The following is an 18,857-nucleotide window of genomic DNA, read 5'->3' as shown; positions in this document are numbered from 1 at the left end:
AGAGCACACAATCCCAATCCTTTCCCTCTCGCCCTCGATTTGCATCTCAGTCTCACCCTCCTCGTCTTGTCGTTCTCTTCCATCTCGACTTGAGTCTCTTTTCTATCGAGCGCCATCGTTCTCTGTTCATGATACGGTCATATCTCCACTGCCTCCGTTTACTCGTTGTTCTCGACCGGTCCACCCATTGGACGACCACCCCCGGTTCCACTGGTTCTACGCTGCTCCGCCCACGGCTGTGAGAACCACATTCCTCACGTCTTTGTGGACATTCCCTCTGTCTTTCCTCTGTCCGCTTACACCTCCTATCGCCGATTCCTGTTCGAAATAACCCTCCTTCTCGCCCTTGTATCCGATGAGACGCCTTCCTCCGCAACGCCGTCGTTTGACTTAAGCCTGTCCGCATTGTAGCCCTTCAGCATGCGGTGGCGGCTGCCTGGTGCCCGGCCGACACTCCCCGCCAGCGTCGCACTCCTCCTACTTCCTGTTCTTGTCGCTCCGCAGCAGCTGCATGAACATCACGATGCCCCCTCCGCCGTATCCGTTCCCATAGGACCTACGGGTCACGTTCCCGCATACTCTTCATCCCCCTCCGCGTTGAACGTGAAATCCAACGATGCGAGCGCCCTAGCAACCCTGGCTCTGGCGGGCTCCGGCCGCGCCGTTCGAGCCCCTCCCAGCCAGTCCAGCAGTGCTTCTGCTGGCCTGGCCCCGCAGCTGCACGCGCGGTCTTTGCAAGATTGGGAGGTCGAGGACTTTGTTCTGCTGGCGACCGTCGATGGTAGCATTCACGCTCGAGACCGTAAGACCGGTGCTCCCCGCTGGGCCCTCGAGGTCCCGAGTAGCCCGACGGTCGAGAGCATTTACCATCGAGCGAATCGCTCGAGCTTCGACAGTACCCAGCCAGAAGATGACTTCATCTGGATTGTCGAGCCAAGCCAAGATGGCAGCCTCTATATCTTCAGTCCCGATCCCAATGCTGGCCTGCAGCAGCTAGGGTTGACCGTGAAGGAGCTCGTGGATGAGACGCCCTATTCGGGGACCGAACCGGCCGTAACTTATACCGCGAGGAAGGAGACGACGCTTTATACTATTGACGCCCGGACTGGTTCGATTCTGCGGGTGTTTAGCTCTAGGGGCCCGATGCCCTCTGGACCGGAGTGCCGTAGGGCTGACGATCTCGATGCAGAGTCCGATGAGTGCGAGTCTTCATCGGGGACCTTGGTTCTAGGTCGAGTTGAATACGCCGTCGCTATTCAGAACACGGAAACTGGTGATCCGATTTGCACCTTGAAATACTCCGAGTGGACGACCAACAACCGCGACGTTGATCTCCAAAGCCAGTACTTTCGGACAATGGACCAAAACCATATCTACAGTATGCATGACGGGGTTGTTTTGGGCTTTGACCATTCGCAAATGGAGCGTCCCCGCTATACGCAGCGGTTCTCCTCGCCTGTTGTGCGGGTCTTTGACGTTGCTCGCTCGGTTAGCGGTGAAAATCCAGATGTTTCACAACCACTCGTTCTTCTCTCCCAACCTTCGCAGCCCCCGGATCCTGATTATGGCTCACTTGATGATCGTAATGACCGTGTGTTCATCGATTACACCGAAGGCGGCGGTTGGTATGCCATGTCTGAGGACACCTACCCACTTGTTACCGGACGAGCGAAGATGGCTCAATATTACGAGAAAGACTATTTCCGCCATGGACAGCCGCTTACGAGCTTGTCCCCAAAGCAACAACGAGCCGCATTGGCCGGTGTCCATTCCCTCAACAGCCCACGGATCCCCCGCCGTCAGATTCCCAGCATATCTGGTTCGTCGTCGGAGTTTTCGAACGATACTCCTCGAGAGATTATCCGAAGCCCGTCCGATGCAGCTTTACCACCAGCTCTCCGTCACAGCACCATCATTCGCAAGGGTTGGGACAACGCCCTTGATATTGTCGTCACGCTTATCCTGCTCTTTTTTGGCACTTTTATCTGGTTCAACTCTCACAACATCCAAGAGCTGGCGAAGCAAAAGCTTGACATAAAGAATATCATCTCCGCCTACGGGCAGCCGCCTCTATCTGCCCCCTCAACGCCGCTCGTTGACACATCCTCTCTAAAGCGAGATTCGAGTACTGTCCGTGCGGTCAACGATGTTACAGCTGATCTTAAGGTTGATGGATCTCGCAATGATGGTGATTTGACACCAAAGCAAAGATCACGCAGCTCTATTGCGCCCGATACCACCCCGCGGGTTCGTATCCGCGAACCATCGCGCCAGCCGGATGGCGACGATGACGTGGAAGAGCTCTCTCTACAGGACGCCGAGAAGCCGAAGAAAAGGCGCCCTCGCGGACGTCGTGGTGGCAAGAATCACAAACCTAAAGGGAAGAAACCCGATGGTACCAATGAAAACTCCGACCATGCTGATGGCACCCTCCAACCACCATCTCGGCCAGATACTGGACTATCATTGACACGCACCGCATCTAATGAGGTCTTTGAAATGGACGGCGTGATTCAAATTGGCCGGCTCAAGGTCTTCACAGCTGATGTACTCGGTCATGGAAGTCACGGTACAGTAGTGTACCGAGGCTCGTTTGATGGCCGAGATGTCGCCGTCAAACGCATGCTGGTTGAGTTCTACGACATTGCATCCCACGAGGTTGGGTTGCTTCAAGAGAGCGACGATCATAATAACGTTATTCGGTACTACTGCCGAGAGCAGGCAGCCGGTTTCTTTTACATTGCCCTAGAGCTGTGCCCTGCTTCCTTGCAGGATGTGGTAGAGCGGCCAACAGGGTTTCCTCAACTGGTCAATGGGGGGTTGGACATGCCCGACGTCTTGCGTCAAATTGTCGCTGGTGTGCGGTACCTCCATTCTCTAAAAATCGTGCATCGTGATCTCAAACCCCAGAATATCTTGGTTGCGTCACCTCGAGGCCGTATAGGCTCTCGATCCATTCGCCTTCTGATCTCCGACTTCGGCCTGTGCAAGAAACTCGAGGACAACCAAAGCTCATTCAGGGCAACCACAGCTCACGCTGCTGGTACGTCCGGATGGAGGGCGCCTGAACTGCTTGTAGACGACGAGAAAAGCCCGGCCATGCAGAGCTCAGATTCTCAGCATACGGAGTCATCCGAGCCTGCAGTCGTTGATCCTCAGACAAATCGACGAGCTACTCGTGCCATTGATATATTCTCTTTGGGGTGCGTGTTCTACTATGTCCTCACTCGCGGATGCCATCCTTTTGACAAGAACGGCAAGTTCATGCGCGAGGCGAACATTGTGAAGGGCAGTTTCAGCCTTGATGAACTCAAGCACCTTGGAGAGTATGCGTTCGAAGCGGATGATCTAATCCGGTCAATGTTATCTATTGACCCTCGTCAACGGTATATTATTCTCCCCAACTCTTCTTCTTTTACAATATACTAATATCTATCAGCCCCGACGCCAGCGCTGTCTTGACCCACCCCTTCTTCTGGGAGCCATCAGACCGCCTCAGCTTTCTCTGTGACGTTTCTGACCATTTCGAGTTCGAACCGAGAGACCCGCCGTCTGATGCCCTTCTATGTCTAGAGTCCGTATCTCCCGAAGTCATCGGGCCGGACATGGATTTCTTGAAACTGCTCCCTCGAGATTTCAAAGAGAGCCTCGGCAAGCAGCGCAAGTACACGGGATCCAAAATGCTCGATTTGCTACGCGCACTCCGAAACAAGCGTAACCACTACAACGATATGCCCGGGCCTCTGAAGGCCCACATCGGCGGACTCCCTGAGGGGTATCTGAACTACTGGACCGTGCGATTCCCCAGCCTCCTGATGAGCTGTCATTGGGTGATTGTGGAGTTGGGATTGACCGGCACTGATCGCTTCAAGCGGTATTTTACTCCGTTAGAATAGTTTTATCTGATAATGTATCTAGCTGTGACGTGGTATATAATTGATCGAGTTATTATCTATGACCTTACATTTAAACTGATCTAGCTGGGTAGTGATACAGTACATACTATGACCATAATGACAGCCGTTAGCGAGCGGGTAGATCAGAACTTAGAGCACAAGATGGATCGATCCGTGGATGGGAGATTCTGATCGACATTTGACGTTAAACCGTCAAGGTTGGATAACGCCCAGGGGCCAGGATAACCTAATTAACTACTGGTAACTTCAAATATTGAACAGCACCAATCTCTGATAACTCAGTTGGGACGTTTTCCCAAGGTGCCCCATATTGAAGCGACAAAGCTTTGAATTTAATAGTTAACTAATTCCTCTTAACATTTAGTCAAAGAAATATACATACAGTATGCACCTAACAAGAATACCGATTTACCCTACGATAACGGCGAGGGTGAATTCGCATATTGTTTTCTGGCTGTGTCGGACTATCGGCTTCCGCAGTCTGGCTGGGAAGAAGAGCACGTAAGGAAACCTCGGTAGCGCTGAGCGAAGTAGGAGATGGTAGTGTGTATTCGAGTCCCAATGTATCTATTCTAGGCGTTATAGGCGGAGGTGTCTCGCTCAGGAGGAACGAAAATTGCCGCGCGTCGTCTCTGCTGCTGTGGTCTGGGAATTCTAATTCTTGCGGATAGGCTGAGGGTGCGATGCGCCCTCTTTGGGAATGTTGTCTTTCGGATCCTGTGGGCCTTGTCAGGCTTTGATTGTGGGCTGTGGTGATGTTGTGGTCAGGGTGTTGTTCAGTGGTTTGGCCGGGGTTGTATGAACCGTGTTCATCAAATGAGAAGTCGTAGCTAGGATCCAAGTTACTTTCGTTGGTTTGTTCGTGCTCGCGTGAATGGGGATGATTTTGTTGATCAACTCCTTCCTCCGTATTCTCCTTGTCATCTTCCGGTGAGAGATACAAGGTTGTTTCGAAATAACCCACGCCGTCGATATCCATGTCCTCTGGGTCTTCGTAGATCAAGAACTGGCGAGAGTCGTGGTCCTTCTCATCTCGCGGTGACGACAAGCTATCTAGTAGTGCGGGCATGTATGCTCCATCAAGAAACTCCGTGAATGGCGGCTGGGGACGATGCAAGGTAGTGTGCCTAGCCGGAGACTGAGACGGTATGGGCTCCATAACATCCGTTTGAATATCGCCATCAATATCCATATCCTCTTCAACATCCACGGCCTGTATACCCATAGCTTTAACGGCATGATCTGAGTGCTGAGTGTTAGTATCGGTGTCCTCCCCAATATCAGGGAGAGGCGCCGATGATAAAATTCTCCCCAAATCTCCCACCACCCCTATACCAAGCGCAACAGCATCATCACCACCGTCGTCGTCACCAATCCTAACCCCACCCTTCCCATCAACCAAAAGCAAAGTCCGAGCTCTCTTCCTCGGCGGACGTCGTAGATAACTCCCGGGTTCACTCCCATCCTCACATCCCAACGAGCCACTCATCGGAAAAGCAATCCCGTGCTCGTCAGTACATTCACCAACACAATCACCATTTTCATCAATTCCATCCCCTAAACACTCCGCAGGCCGCTTCTCCCTCCGGACCCCAGGAAACGATGGTGTCCCCTGCCCCTGCCAGGTGTGTCCTTGATCTGGCCTACCCTTATCATGTGTTCTGCAAGCATTTTCTGATGATGGGTGCGATGGTAGCGGTGGAGGAGGCATAGAACAAGCCATCGCCGATTCTTCAATGTCCAGGCAAAGCTGGAGTTCAATTTCGTCCATCATCTCGGATACTGTGCTGTGCTGTCAGCGCGAGGGCGTGTGTTAGCTAAGATATCCCATCGAATGGAACGGTGGAGGAGACCGAGGTGAGAAAAGGAAATAATGGGCTATGAGCTTCACATGTTGCAGCTATTGATGATCTATGGAAGGAAGAGATAGGGGAGAAGGGGAATGGAAGGCAGGATTACATTATTTTCATCGATCCTGGACGGTTCGTGGTGTAACACTTACCTGGGATGCGTATCTATGCTCCTCGCAAAGTCGCAGGTGCGACTTGTGGTGGAGGTTGCGGAGGCATGCAGTGAATTTTGATGGAAAGTTGATGCAAGAGGGGTAGCTAAAATGTCCAGTGAATGGGGAAGGGAGATGGTAAGTTGCAAAATTCGAGAATTTCACTCCGCACATGGCGTTATGAGAAATTTGCTACCGTCTCATGACAAAGTAATTTAGGACTACGAGAAAGAGAGAATGTGGACCTCACGAGTGGATTGAGACTATCCTGGCCTAGATAAAGATGGGCATCGCAATAGATCGTGTACATGGCCTGAGATATCAACGATCGCTATTACTCTCACAGGCTCGCTCCTGGAAGTCAAGGGTAATGACTGGATAGACATAAAAGCCCGATCCTCAATGGAGGTTAGAGATAAAAGATATACAGAATTGGGATGTGGCCAGCGAGGCGAAAGCCAAAGATTCAATGACTTAAAGACATACTCTGCCATAGTTCAAAATAGGCAGTCAATCAATCTTGCTTCCCGTATCGCACTTTACCGGAATTGCCTGGGTCCAATCATGCCACCCCTCGTATCAACACCAGCTTGCCCGAACATGTCAAGCAAGTGCCTAGAGCTTGGTGCCCCTTGGATACCGGGATTCCCCTCAAAAGGACCCATCAGGTTCTCTCCGTTGTGTGGCATCGGGGGAAAGCCGCCGGGAGGAGGACCGTTCATATAACCAGGAGGCGGCATCATTCCAGGTGGAGGGGGCCCACGAGGGAAAGGCTGACGCTCGTTCATTGGCAAATTTCCAGGCATTGGCGGCATCACATTTGGCATATATCCAGGGTTAACGCCCCTGCTCGGCGTTGGAATTCCTGGCGGAGGAGCCAAAGGTCCAGGTGGGCCGGCTTGTTGTGGAGACAGGTGGTGTCCAGCCCATCCGGGAGGGGGCATGTGCTCAAAGCCGGGTGGACGTTGAATGCCCATGGGCGGAGCTTGGCCTTGAGGTGCACGGGTTCCACCAGGAGTGATGGGAACCTGGGCTCCCTGGGGGAACGGAACGTCATCAAAGTAGCCAATGGGTGGCCCGTTGGTAGGTCGTCGTCGAAGCTGGTCTACGTCAGGTCTCTGCATCGTCGCGATTGCGGGATCATCCAGGAAGCCAGGTGGTCCCTTCATGCCAGGTCCAATTCCCGGGGGATGAGGCATGCCGTCAGGCAGATTCATCAACCCAGGAGCAGGTCCGGCGCTATGGGGCTGGCCCTGAGGACCCTGATTCGGGCCAGCGACAGGGCTCACTCTGACTTGTTGCATCAGTCGAAGCAAGTGCTGGCTGTCTCGTCCTTGAGGCTCCTGGTTATAGAAATTCTCCTTCAGTGAAGGGTCCGTGACCCGTGCAGCAGGATCTTGAATAGGCATTTGCTCTGGCCGTTGGCCCGGCTCTCGTGAAGGAGAGATCGGGCTTCGGGTTTGCTCCGCGTGGAGTAGAGAGGAAGCATGGCTGGATGATCCAAGATTTTGCACGGAGTCATTATGGGGCGTAGAGTTATGCGACCTACCCCCACCAAGCATTTGCAGGATACGCTGGAAGCCTTCTTGGTCGGCATCAGTGGATGGGTTCATGGGAGCAGGAGACTTCGTGCTTATTGGTGACTCGGGCTCCTTTGCAGGGCTACCTATCGGGGGACTGAATAGGCCTGCAAAGCGGGAGGATTTTCCTGGTTTCGCCAAAGGCGGTTGTTCCTTTTTCACCAATGGCTCAGCCGGAACGGGCGGTGCCATGTCTTGGGCAGGTTTTGTCTCGCCCAACAAGCCAAAAAATCGCTCCATTGTTGTATCGTGGAGTGCTGCGCCAGTAGGGCTAAAAATCTCGCCATCGGTAGGTCTTGTCTCTGTTTTCTGTGCGGCTTCAGAAGTCTGCGCAATGTAAGATTCTTTGCTTTCTTCCGGCTGGGCTTGGGAAGATCCAGCCTTCATTTTCTCCTTCCATCGCTCAAAATCTTCTTGCGTGTGCACTCTTCGTGGTTCATCCCGGTCATTCGCATCGAGCCATTCAGGCTCTTGTTCCAGCTTCGCACCTCGGGTCCAGTCACGATCAGCACCATGTCTGTCACGGCGCCAGTCCCGGCTGCGCACAGAAGCTTTCTCTTCTTGAGTTTCAGGTGCATCTTCTGGGTTATCGTCACGGAACCAACTCGCTTCATGTCTAGCACGGCTCGGTGGCACCTCTCGGCGAGGGAAGAAGCGGCCATCCTTGTCCTTTGCACCACGCTCAGCATTCGGGTCTCGGGGATCACGAGGTTCCCACCTATCAAATTCTCCGTTGCGTTTTGGTTTCCCATCCCGTTCTTCTTGGCCTAGATTGCGGCGAGGGCGGCCGTTGTTCCAGTCCTCCTTCTCTCCTCGTCGGTTATTGAACGTTCCCATCTTTCCCTCACGTCCCGCAAAGTCTCTGTCGCCAGCATCGCGTTCTTTGAAAAACTTGTCTCGGAAGTTGAGACGGTCATTCTTCGGATCATCCGATTCTCCATGTCTGATAGATCCCCGTTCTGTGGCGTCTATCGAGCCTTTACCGGCTATGCGAGATGCGGAAGCGAAGGCAGTTTTCGGGGGTCCCAGGACGATATCCTCTGTGCCAGGTTAGTCTCTTTCAACGCTTACATACCCCAGCAGCCAAAGCTATATGGCAGCGCCAGTTGGGACATTGTCTTACCTGAATTTGAATTGCGAGAAATATGACGATTCTCGAAAAGGCTTGGCCGCCGAGATGACGTTTCGTTATGGTTATTGTTTGTATTTCGTTGAGCTGTACGATCAGGGGGCGGTCTACGGAAGGCCAATCGAGTCAGCACCGGCAGGGCAAAGAATTATAACGCATGTGAAGGTTAACGGGGGAGGAAGCTATAGGAGAAAGCCATACCCCATCCAGTCCTCCGCCGGAGGCAGATTAGCTGGCCTCGTTGCCAGTGGTGATGAGCGCAGCCATAGCAGCTCATCGATATCGTATCGTCGCGCCATGGCGATGGCAAGGCTAAATGTAGTATTCGCAATCGCTCACGTAGTTTTCATTGGTTCCGATCGGTCAAAAGTCAGAAAGAAAAAAGTATTGCCGTCGATTGTTCAGTGTGCTGCTTTGCGGCGGGATGGGGAGAAGGAGTCCGATTGGAGGGAAAGTAGGAAGGTCCGGAGAGGTATCCGAGGATCAGAGGATGTAGCGCGGGGGGTAACAGCAGAGCAAGTGGTGGACGCGGAGGTCAGGGTAGATTGTCGGTCGTTCGGTATCGGTCAGGTTGGAGGTTGAGGTGAGAATGAGGAGGGGCAGGAGATTGCCGAACCTGCGAGAGGCGAGAAAGGCAGTGGGAAATCGGTGTAGTAGACGATTCAAGGTATTCGTAACAGAAGGGCAATGTGCTGTATAGGTTCAGAGCTCCAGGACGAATGAATTGGCGTGCAATAGGCGGTGGTGGAAGGGGTGGTGAAGTGATGAATAAAAGGTTGGCGAAGTCTGAAGTTTCGCGGCTCCCAATGAGGAAAGAAAACGGCCAACTGGAACAACACACTGTGGGTGGTCCACGTACCAAGTAGTGACTACGTACCAAAACGCCAGGTTATCTCTACCTCATTCACTCTGTTATTTACTTTGTTCGGTTTCTTTGTGGGAATGAATACTTAAAATTTATTTCCATTTATTTACTCAAGATTACAACACTACAGTACCAGATCAGTATGGAACATGTGTATTACGAATCATAGCTCTATGCTAATAAGTAGTGCTATGCTATATGGGTATATTTTCCAGTAATTATTCTTTCTAGTCCAATTTCAAGCAGTAATGTTTTCAACGGTCCGGAGAGCAGTGCCTCCGCTCCACTTTTCAACCCGATCCTGATCCGAGGATTGGAATAACGACACTGCCATAGCTGTCAGAGTAGATGCATCCCTGCCACTCACTGCTGGGAGCTGGCTCTGGATCCAGCTGACGATTCCCGCCCTTGTAATAAGCGTTGTGCCACCCTTGACTTGAACCGAACGATACAGCAGATGCAAAATTCTCCTCTTCGCGGAAAAGCCAGCACCTGGCGACTCGTAGAATGACAATACTCGTTCAAACACATTGGCCCGGCGATAGATCTCCATATCCTTCATGTTCGTTAGTTGTGGTCAATTTACGAGTGTTCATGGAGCATACCCTCTCAGTCCGCAGGCCCTTGACAAGCAAATCCAACAACCAGGCAATCTCCTCAAAATAACCGTCATCCAACTCCGGTTCGTGCAGCAAGATCTTGTCGATCCAATAAGACGGGATCTTCTCTACCTCCCACGAAGGTGCTTTCTGGATAAATTTGTTGACTTTCCCAAACATCTTATGCATTGGGTTCACAAGGACCGAAAGGCAGCTAGAGGCGCACTCTCCTACTATCCAAGGAACAGGTGAGTCAACTCCGATCTGTTTCACTGTCTCGAGCAGCTCTCCGGTAAGAATATAGGCAGTCCTCCATTCAGGGTATGTGGATTCCTGTGATCCAAGTTAGTGCCTAAGTTGAAACCAAAAGTGGGTGGGTGAGTTGGTTATTTTACCTTCAGCTTCATCATGAATCGTGAAATATTCGGAAGCGCCTGTCGTCTGACCTCTTCGTGCTCAGAACACAAGCAAAGTAGGAGTTCTGTCACCCGACCCTGCTCCAAGGACACATCCAGTTCTTTCTGCTCCCATCGGGATAGTTCATTATGAGTAGTCCCCTCAACCGGTAGAGAGCCAAATATTTCTTCCAGATCCAGATCTTGCCACTCTTTCTTGGCACTTGATGATGTCTGAGCAGATGAGTGGAAATTTTGTTTTTGACCGTCCTGTTCAGCCTCTTCGCTTCCTTTCAAGGCCTTCTTGAAACGTGATTTGAGCTTCTTGTCTTCGGTAACGTTGGCCAGCTCGTCCCGGGCTGCTTTCAGCCCCGATAAGCTCTCGCTGACGGAGTGGAGGTTCCTGAGCAAGTTGACGACAAATTCACCTACGTCTTTTTGGTTGCTTGCACTCCCAGCTTTGAGGACGAAGGGCCATTGTTCAATAACAGCAGCCACCAGAGGGCTGAGCGGCTTCGACGAATCCACCAAAGACCCGAGTAGATCATAGTAGTGGACAGGTTTCTTAGCTATACGGCACGCGCAATTATCAAAGAATGCCAGCTGGCGTTGAAGGGTTTCGGAGTCCGACGATTCAAAGCTAGGAAGAAGCGCTGAAAAGCTCGAAGGGCGGATTACCGAATGTTCTGTAAGCACATTCATGAGGAGCTTGTCGATTTCTTTAAAAGAATCTCTCGAAGGTGCGTTGAGTAAAACTTTCAGAATCGAGGTGAATGCAGAAAACTGCATAGATCCTACTTTGGTGTCAGAATACTGCTCTCAATCGTGTACTAGACCGTGCCCCAGAAATACTTACCGGGTTGTTGCCACCAACGCAGAGATGCCGATTGCTGAGTGATCTTGAGGATGGATTGCAATTGACTCATCAAGAGCCCAGAGTCTTCCGATCCAAGATTTCCCTCATCCAGTCGTTTCAAAACATCAACAAGGACTAGCGAGACATCGAAGGCTTCCTCAAAAGCAACATCTGGCATAACTTCATAAAAGCAAGCAAGGAGTTCTGAAACTGCCTCTTGCTGTTGTAGGTCATCCTTGGCCGTTCTTCGGAACAACGTCACGACATCCTTCACCTGGGGGCATCGATTACAGAACTCAACAATCAACTTGTCTGTGGCTTGGGCCCATAGAGGTTGGCTAACCCCATGGTCGGAATTGAATATATTCAAGACTGCCCGCAACTTATTGAAAGATATCGTCAAGATTCTAACCGCGAAAAGAGTAACAATTTCGGCGTTCATGTTGAAACAGCGGGTTAGAACTTTCTGCGTAAGAGCCCGGGGCAAAATATTTTCAATGGCCACAGAGACTGGCGGAGGCATAGCAGGTAGTCTATCCTTCCATCCGCAATTGGTAGGGACAGGCAAGCTGACTGTGGAGAAAAGAACAGTGGACTCCGCCATCCACGAGGGTGTAGGCTTCGGGTCCGCCACGAACATAGTCTTCTTAGTGTAGTAATCAGCAATTAGTTCCGGTGCTGCTTTGAAAATGGCTAATAGTAGTGCAATCTGGAGACTATCGGACTCGGGGCGGAGTGATTGAATGAGGTAAGACAGAGTTCCATTACGAACGGGAACAGTTTCGCTGTATTTGTCCACATAAGCAGCAGAATCAAGGCCCAGGTCGATAGAGGTATCATCGTCCACAGGTAGTGTTTCTGGATCACTGCCATTCGGATACCAGCCAGTTTCGGGCAGCAAGACACCGTGCTCAGTCTTGGTGCAAACTGTCATCAAAAGCTTATGTATCTCGTCGGCAAGGGACACATCGGTCGTGTTTTCCTGCTCGGTCTCACGGTCATATCCGTAAAGTGTGACGAGTCTCTCCAGGTTCCATCGGCTAAAGAATTTTGTTTTGGTGTTCCGAGAAAGAGATTTATCCTGAATAATGTCTCTTTCAATTGCTCTGATTATGTCAACGACAATGTCCCGTGGATCCTTCCTGAGATGCTCAAGGAAGGCTCTCATAACCTTTTGCTGCTCGATGGTGTCGGTTTTGTTGGCAGCATTTTGGAATTTAAGGTTTGCAAGAACATATCTCTGAGCATTCCTTCTCAAGGTAGACGCATTTAGATCATCAGACTTATCCTCCAGCTGCGCTTTATTCGGTGTCAGGAACACGTCAATGCGCTTGAAAGTAATGTGTCGCGCGAGATATAGTTGTCGAGCGACAGCACCACCATCAAAGCTGACAATTTCAGTCAACAGGCGGAGACAGGGTGAAATCAGATGCTCCTTGGACTTGTTCGCGGTGATACCACGGTTGAATAATCGCAGCTGGTCCTTCTGCAACAAATGCTTGCACAGGGCGATGCCAAACTCGCGAAAGTCTAGATGGCTAGAGACGGTCTTGATGAAAATAGCCAAAACCGAGGGTACGACAGTCAACAAAGATTCATTGCTACTGCTGTCTGCAAAGTTCCACGTCTCGATCAGGTCAGGAAAGCAGACTGCTTCCTCGGTGTTGCGTGAGATCTGCGAGTCGCAGTACGCCTTGAGGATGCGAAACTTTTTGGCTTTCTCAGCCTCGTTGTCAGTCTGTCCTATTGACGTAAGAAATTCTTTGAATTTCCTTATGCCTGTATCACGAAAATGAGTTCTTCCGCAATTGCTCAGGATTTGACGGGGAAATGTTCACCTTGCTTTGATTCTACAACATTCTGTTGGAACACTAAAAGCGAGCGGAGCTGCGTATGTGAAGTTATGGCAGGGGAGCTCTCAGACTCTTGCGAGGTATCGAGCTTCCTCCGCTTAGCGAGATGGGAACGATCATCGACTTGGGACATTGTTGCCTGGGAGTTACTGTTTGATATGGCATCGACCCTTCCAGATAACCCGATCATTTGGGATCGGCGGCGCAAAAATCTAAGTTCTTGTTTTGGTAATCCTCCAGTGCTGCCTTAAGGGTCGGTCGAGAAATTTTCCGTCGCTCCCAGACAGCGGAAGTTTGCCGCTATTCCAAAAAGGGTCGGGTCAACCCTTTTAAGGGCTAGTTAGTTACCGTACTAGTACTGACTAATATTCTGGCTGTCAAAAGCTTTAACTAAGGGATATCATACACTTCTAGTCTTTTTATGAAAAAACCTTAGGCAACCTTTCATTGTTTTTGTTTATTAGTGTATCCCTCTGTAAGCTGCCGGCATGAATATCAGAAGAAACCATTATCCACAAGTTACTGTGATATGCAGCTATGGATAAGGCATATGCAAAAACTTTGATTTCAATCAAATCAAATCATATTCCCAAATGATCTCGAAACTTGTTGCTTCGCCGTGTTATGAGCTTTCCCCAACGATAGGGCCTCCTTCAACTTTCCCTGTCTGTTTCTCCCGGCTTTTGGCCTCACAAAAAGTCGGCCCGATCCATCTTCGTCCACATCCGCAAACAACTTGAGGAGGGTGATCACGGTGTCTCTTTTCTTCAAGATGTCATCGCCCATTGTGCTTTTTATGTCTTCTGTTTTCCTCGTTTGTAGATCCAGCATATACTCGTCGATCGAACCCTTGACGATCATCTTCACGCACTCCACGTTCTTGGTCTGTCCGTGTCGAAGTAGACGGCAGAATGCCTGGTTCTGAATGGCCTCGTTCCACCAAAGATCGACAAGGATGCATTTGTGTGCTACCGTCATGTCTAGACCAGTACCTCCGGTATGGAGGCTGACAATTAGGATGGTGATTTCTGGGTTCTTTTCGAAGTCGTGCAGACTGTTATGCCGAGCTGGGATTCTCATCTTGCCAGATAACTGGGCATGCCCTGGTTAGAAGATACTCGACTTCCATGTTCTTGGTCCAGGTACTTACGCATCGGAACCCCCAGCGCTCCTCATGACACATATCGGCCAATATTCGGATAAAATCCGTGAACTGGCTAAATATGACCACTTTGGTGTCTTTGGCCGTCCTTTTCCAACCTTTTATGATTTCTCGGATTTTATTCAGCTTTGCCCCGGGCATCCTAGCGCCACAAGCACGAATCCAATCCTTATCTTCGTCATCAGCCTCGGGATTGCCTATGGCGGTCAGTCAGTTCTAAGTAATATATATAACAGGGTAATTGCTATTAGGGTACCATTTTTTCTGGGTCTGCCTTTCCCGCTAATCAGATCCACTATCATCTGCCTTCGGGCCTCAGGAGTTGTTTGCTTCTCCAGTACTACCTCTTCAGGCAAACCACAGCGAGTGGCTTCTTCAATAAAGTTTGTACATTTTTGGCATCTTGGTTTCGACTTCTTGATGCTTCCTGGGACCGTTCTGGCATTGTCAGCTGCTATTTGGAGCTCAATAAAGCACTCCTCGCAGTATAGGTGTAGACACGACGTAACCACTGTCTTGTCCGAAAAGAGATCGCAATTTGGGCAAACGGTCCTGTCATATCTCTCAATACAATCATTTTCCTGGGAGAGTCTTTTCATAAGTTCGTGAAATCTGCGGACGAGAGCCGGATTGTTTGTGAACATGTGGTTGTTGCCTATCTGGTCCAGCTGCTCTTCTTTACGCTGCTGCACTAGATTCTTGTAGTCGTTTTTGGCTGCAACAAGCCAGGCATATATCTGTGTCGATGGGTCTGTATTTCCGGTATTCCCATTTTGTGGAATCTTGCTAAGTTCTCCCATCAGAGAATCGTCCGAGCCCAGGAGGTGTTTGAGCAGATGTTGCACCGTAAGCGGATGACTGCAGAACATGCGTAGTCGGAGAATCATAGTCAGGCAGCATCTACATTGAGCAGCCTTGAAATGCGGGTCGCTTCCTAGATCTATGGATTTGTTAGCTGAGCATATTCTATTCCCGATCTCGGACTTGGGATTAACAACCATTGATACTTTCGAAGAAACCTTTCTCAATGGCCTGGTAAATAACCCACTCGGCCTCTGAGAACTCAACGTCAATTTTAGTTTCTTCTATATCGGGAAGCCTGATTATCGGTAATGCAAAGAGTCGGCTAGCATGTGTGCGGCGGCACATGTAGGCTCTGAGTAAGTTCGATAGGCGCTCATTCCCGAGATTGTCGTCTCGATAGTACGATATAAACTCGGCATGGTTCTTTATTCCAGGGACGTCAAGGAAGGAAAGAAGAGGGTAAAACTCTTCGTTGTAGCTGTGGAAATGTTAGTATGGTTCAACCATCACCAACCGGCATCGTAGATTTCATATGAACCTCAGGATATTCGAGGCCTTCAAAACTTACTTCATTACTGGAGTTCCAGATAAAAGCCACTTATGTTGACCAACCAGTCCACGAACCCCAATGGATACGCTTGACTTCCAGTTCTTGATTGTATGTGCTTCTGTTTTGCAAGTTAGGTTATCACCGAGCCAATGCTAGCTGCATGCAAACTTTCTCACCGTCGAGGACTATCCTGTGGAACTTGATCCGATGTAGAGGACCACGGTTCTCCTCGTAAATCTGGGACCATTGCTCTCTTAGTGTTTTCTCATTACTGAGCTCCTTAGGAGGCTTGAATGTCGGGTATGATGCTCGGATTTCCTCGTATGTAGTTACTCTAATAATCTTGAGTTAGAATTCCCTCCAATTTTTTATCAGCAGAGGTACTTACATGATTGAATAGCTCCCCAAGTCTTCGGCGTCATCGAGTGTTGACAGCCGAGACCTCGAATGATACTCAACTACTCTGCCGATTGAACCCTTCTCGCAGTGTTTGCGCATTTGATCCATCCTGAGAAGGCCGTTAGTTAAATCTACTCTTAATAGAGGACCTGTAGCATACATACCAGTGTTTGGTCAGATGTGACGGTACGATAAGTAACGTGGTTAGAGTAGGATCCTCTTGGTCCGAGGAATGGCCGTCCAGGATATTGACTGCTCAGATGTTAGACCTCTAAAGGAAGAGAGAGAACACGACAATATTTAACCATACCTAGTGCTTCCAAAGTTTTACCAATTCCCATGACATCTGCTAGAATACCGCCTCTTGGATCCTCGGGCGAATTCTCCCGCTCACGCTGTATATGTTAGTCTGATTCACCCTGGATTCGGCGTTCACCAACCATAAAAGCGCATCCCAAGACCTGACCTGAGGTGTTAGCAGCAGTTAGCCCCATCTAGTGGACTAGAAATCTATACCTGGTAATTATACAAGCTCGTTTTCAGACCCTTAATCCTCCAGCCGCCTTCGGGGTCAGGTCTGACGGGCTTCGTAAACTTCCTGAGTGCGTTCTGTAGCCGCATTTTATCATCAATCGCCTCCTCTCTGTCTTTGCAAGGAATACTGGAAATAAGCTGGGCCATGGCGTCCTTTCTGTTAGTCGCATTGAAGGCTGCAGGGGCGGGTAGCGCCGAGCTGGCATGTGCCTCTTCTACCACGTTCGTCCCCAGATCCAGTGGCATCATCGGATTACCGTTTGTGCCCTTATTCCCCTTGTTTTTGATGCCAGTGTCATCTTCCCAACCTGAGCTGGTATTTTTGGGTTTTCGGGGACCTTTTTTGCGCTTATTCTTTCCCTGTAGCCTTTCATGAATCGGTTCAAACCCAACTTCCATACTCTTCCTCTTTTCTGCCGCAGAGATCCGATGGCGGAGCTTTTTCTTGTTAATTCGAGGTGGTGTCGGGGCCGGCATAGTCGATTTGACGTTGTTTTCTGTAGGTTGCTCGTCAAGTTCTAAGAGCTTATAGACTGGATCTTGATACGCTGAATCGTGGTGAACAAAAAGCTCATTGTCCACCTTTTGAACCATGCCCGGCTCGCTCTGTGCAGCTTGCTCCAGTTGCTCTTTCTCTTGCAAGGCTTTGCGGCTCTCATATGTCTTTTTGTGGATGTCTAGCTTCCTCTTGGCAGCTCCGTAAAGCACTCTATGCTCCAAGGTCGGGTTTGCTATCGAATCGAACCATCTTTGGACACCCTCAAATCTAGGAGAATTAGCAACAGTGCCTATATCTTGTATCGCAGAGTATACTCACTCCTCAATCTCCGCTTGATCCAAACCAGTGTCTTCTTGAGGAGACATCGTTACGTGGTTTGTGTCGGGACCGGCCAAGACATCAAGCATATCGACATCTTCGACCTCATGCAGACCCTTAAAATCAATCGCTGGGAGAGGGGGAAAGGCGAGAACATTGTCGTCTTCTGCGAAGGGGCCAGGAAGTTGGACTTGGGAACCAGAGTCTATTGAGGATTGTCAACGTTTCTGCCATAAACAATCGACCTCTTGGATAAGGCAGGCTATCACTCACCCGTTCCCTGACGGAGGCTCTGCCGTGCACGGTCACGGGCTGGCCTAGCATACTCTGGTAGTTTTCGCGCTTTTGCAGCAGCCAGTATCATTGGATCTGGCAAGAGCTTCTGAGAGAGCTGTACTTCGGCCATAGTGATCAATGAATGCCGAATGTTGGTTCGACGTACTTGGGGATTAGGGGTGATGGGTTTGATGAAGGAAAGGAATAGTTAGGAGAGAGGGTACAAGAGTTTCAAAGAGCGATGGCGGTTTGATTGTGGGTGCGAGGGAAGTAGAAGAGGGTCGAGCTGTAGAGGAAATATGAGGGGTTTAGGAGCAAGGATAATCGAAGGGAGGGTAAAAAGTGAAGGTAGAAGAGGAAGGGAATAGAGGAGAGGAACGGTGCGAAATAGGGTATTTATAGAGGATCAAGATGTGGTTCCGGTAGAGAAAGTAAGTGGTAGTTAGATGATGGTGGATAGGGGATAAGAGAAGGTGGTAGACGAGAAAATAGTAGGTAAGTTGTGGGGGATATAGAAGGATATAGAGGAGAGAGAGGTATTTATAGTTCACGTAGTGAGAATTGAATCGAAAAAGCAGAATATATTGACATCAAGTGAAATTATATAGAAAGGAGAAGATGAGATGAGGGCTGTGTTAAAAGGAGGCGGAAACAACGTTACAACAAGGCCAAAACAAGCACTATCTGAGGTTTAACTGAAGTTGCCGTGATATTGTAGAGGAGAATTACGGGACATGATGTTGCTGAAGCGAGCGCTAACGAAGGAAGCTATTTACCGCTTTATCCAACTGAAGTCCAGAAAGAAAATGTAAAATGAACTCCAGTCAGGTCAGCTTTATTTAGAACCTGGCACCGTCCTAACCATTAAATAATGGGGTGCTTGAATCACTGGAAATAACTAGGTAGCCACTAGGAGCTGCCAGCCCACCTTAGGTCAGTTACAGAGATGACAGCCTGAGCAGCAAGTATATCGATACTTGAATAGACAATTATGGAGCACCTTTCAGCGATTTGACAATAAACATTAATCTAGGAAGATCCTAGTACGAATCTACAATATTAGGATACAAAGTTCGCATTGTAAACTTTGCTTCAATCGCCCCTCCAAATTAATATCAA

At 49.8% G+C, this 18,857-nt stretch overlaps 5 protein-coding genes across 5 annotated transcripts; 1 reads left to right on the top strand and 4 right to left on the bottom strand.

The window, feature by feature from the left end:
- Window positions 1-420: 420 nt before the first annotated feature.
- On the top strand, window positions 421-3,896 carry ireA (bifunctional endoribonuclease/protein kinase IRE1; the record flags this gene model as incomplete). Its single annotated transcript, XM_041698037.1, has 2 exons — window positions 421-3,386; window positions 3,440-3,896. The coding sequence occupies 2 exons, from the start codon at window positions 421-423 to the stop codon at window positions 3,894-3,896; spliced, it is 3,423 nt and encodes a 1,140-aa protein (XP_041551263.1).
- Window positions 3,897-4,308: 412 nt separating this feature from the next.
- On the bottom strand, window positions 4,309-6,093 carry APUU_11896S (uncharacterized protein; the record flags this gene model as incomplete). Its single annotated transcript, XM_041698036.1, has 2 exons — window positions 4,309-5,709; window positions 5,920-6,093. 2 exons carry the CDS (start codon window positions 6,091-6,093, stop codon window positions 4,309-4,311), a joined length of 1,575 nt encoding a protein of 524 aa, XP_041551262.1.
- Window positions 6,094-6,458: 365 nt separating this feature from the next.
- On the bottom strand, window positions 6,459-8,927 carry APUU_11895S (uncharacterized protein; the record flags this gene model as incomplete). Its single annotated transcript, XM_041698035.1, has 3 exons — window positions 6,459-8,539; window positions 8,623-8,735; window positions 8,830-8,927. 3 exons carry the CDS (start codon window positions 8,925-8,927, stop codon window positions 6,459-6,461), a joined length of 2,292 nt encoding a protein of 763 aa, XP_041551261.1.
- An 804-nt stretch (window positions 8,928-9,731) lies between these two features.
- Window positions 9,732-13,386, bottom strand: APUU_11894S (NPA1/URB1 family protein; the record flags this gene model as incomplete). Its single annotated transcript, XM_041698034.1, has 5 exons — window positions 9,732-10,049; window positions 10,099-10,425; window positions 10,488-11,281; window positions 11,344-13,122; window positions 13,182-13,386. 5 exons carry the CDS (start codon window positions 13,384-13,386, stop codon window positions 9,732-9,734), a joined length of 3,423 nt encoding a protein of 1,140 aa, XP_041551260.1.
- A 386-nt stretch (window positions 13,387-13,772) lies between these two features.
- On the bottom strand, window positions 13,773-17,868 carry APUU_11893S (putative SNF2 family helicase; the record flags this gene model as incomplete). Its single annotated transcript, XM_041698033.1, has 13 exons — window positions 13,773-14,288; window positions 14,347-14,555; window positions 14,615-15,298; window positions 15,357-15,640; window positions 15,731-15,830; window positions 15,889-16,046; window positions 16,101-16,220; window positions 16,276-16,363; window positions 16,422-16,506; window positions 16,548-16,577; window positions 16,628-17,411; window positions 17,463-17,667; window positions 17,736-17,868. The coding sequence occupies 13 exons, from the start codon at window positions 17,866-17,868 to the stop codon at window positions 13,773-13,775; spliced, it is 3,396 nt and encodes a 1,131-aa protein (XP_041551259.1).
- Between the last annotated feature and the right edge of the window lie 989 nt (window positions 17,869-18,857).

Source organism: Aspergillus puulaauensis, chromosome 1 (genome assembly GCF_016861865.1).
Source record: "Aspergillus puulaauensis MK2 DNA, chromosome 1, nearly complete sequence".
Classification (NCBI taxonomy): domain Eukaryota; kingdom Fungi; phylum Ascomycota; class Eurotiomycetes; order Eurotiales; family Aspergillaceae; genus Aspergillus; species Aspergillus puulaauensis.
Note: the sequence above shows the minus strand (reverse complement) of the source record. Positions and strands in the feature narration are given on the sequence as shown.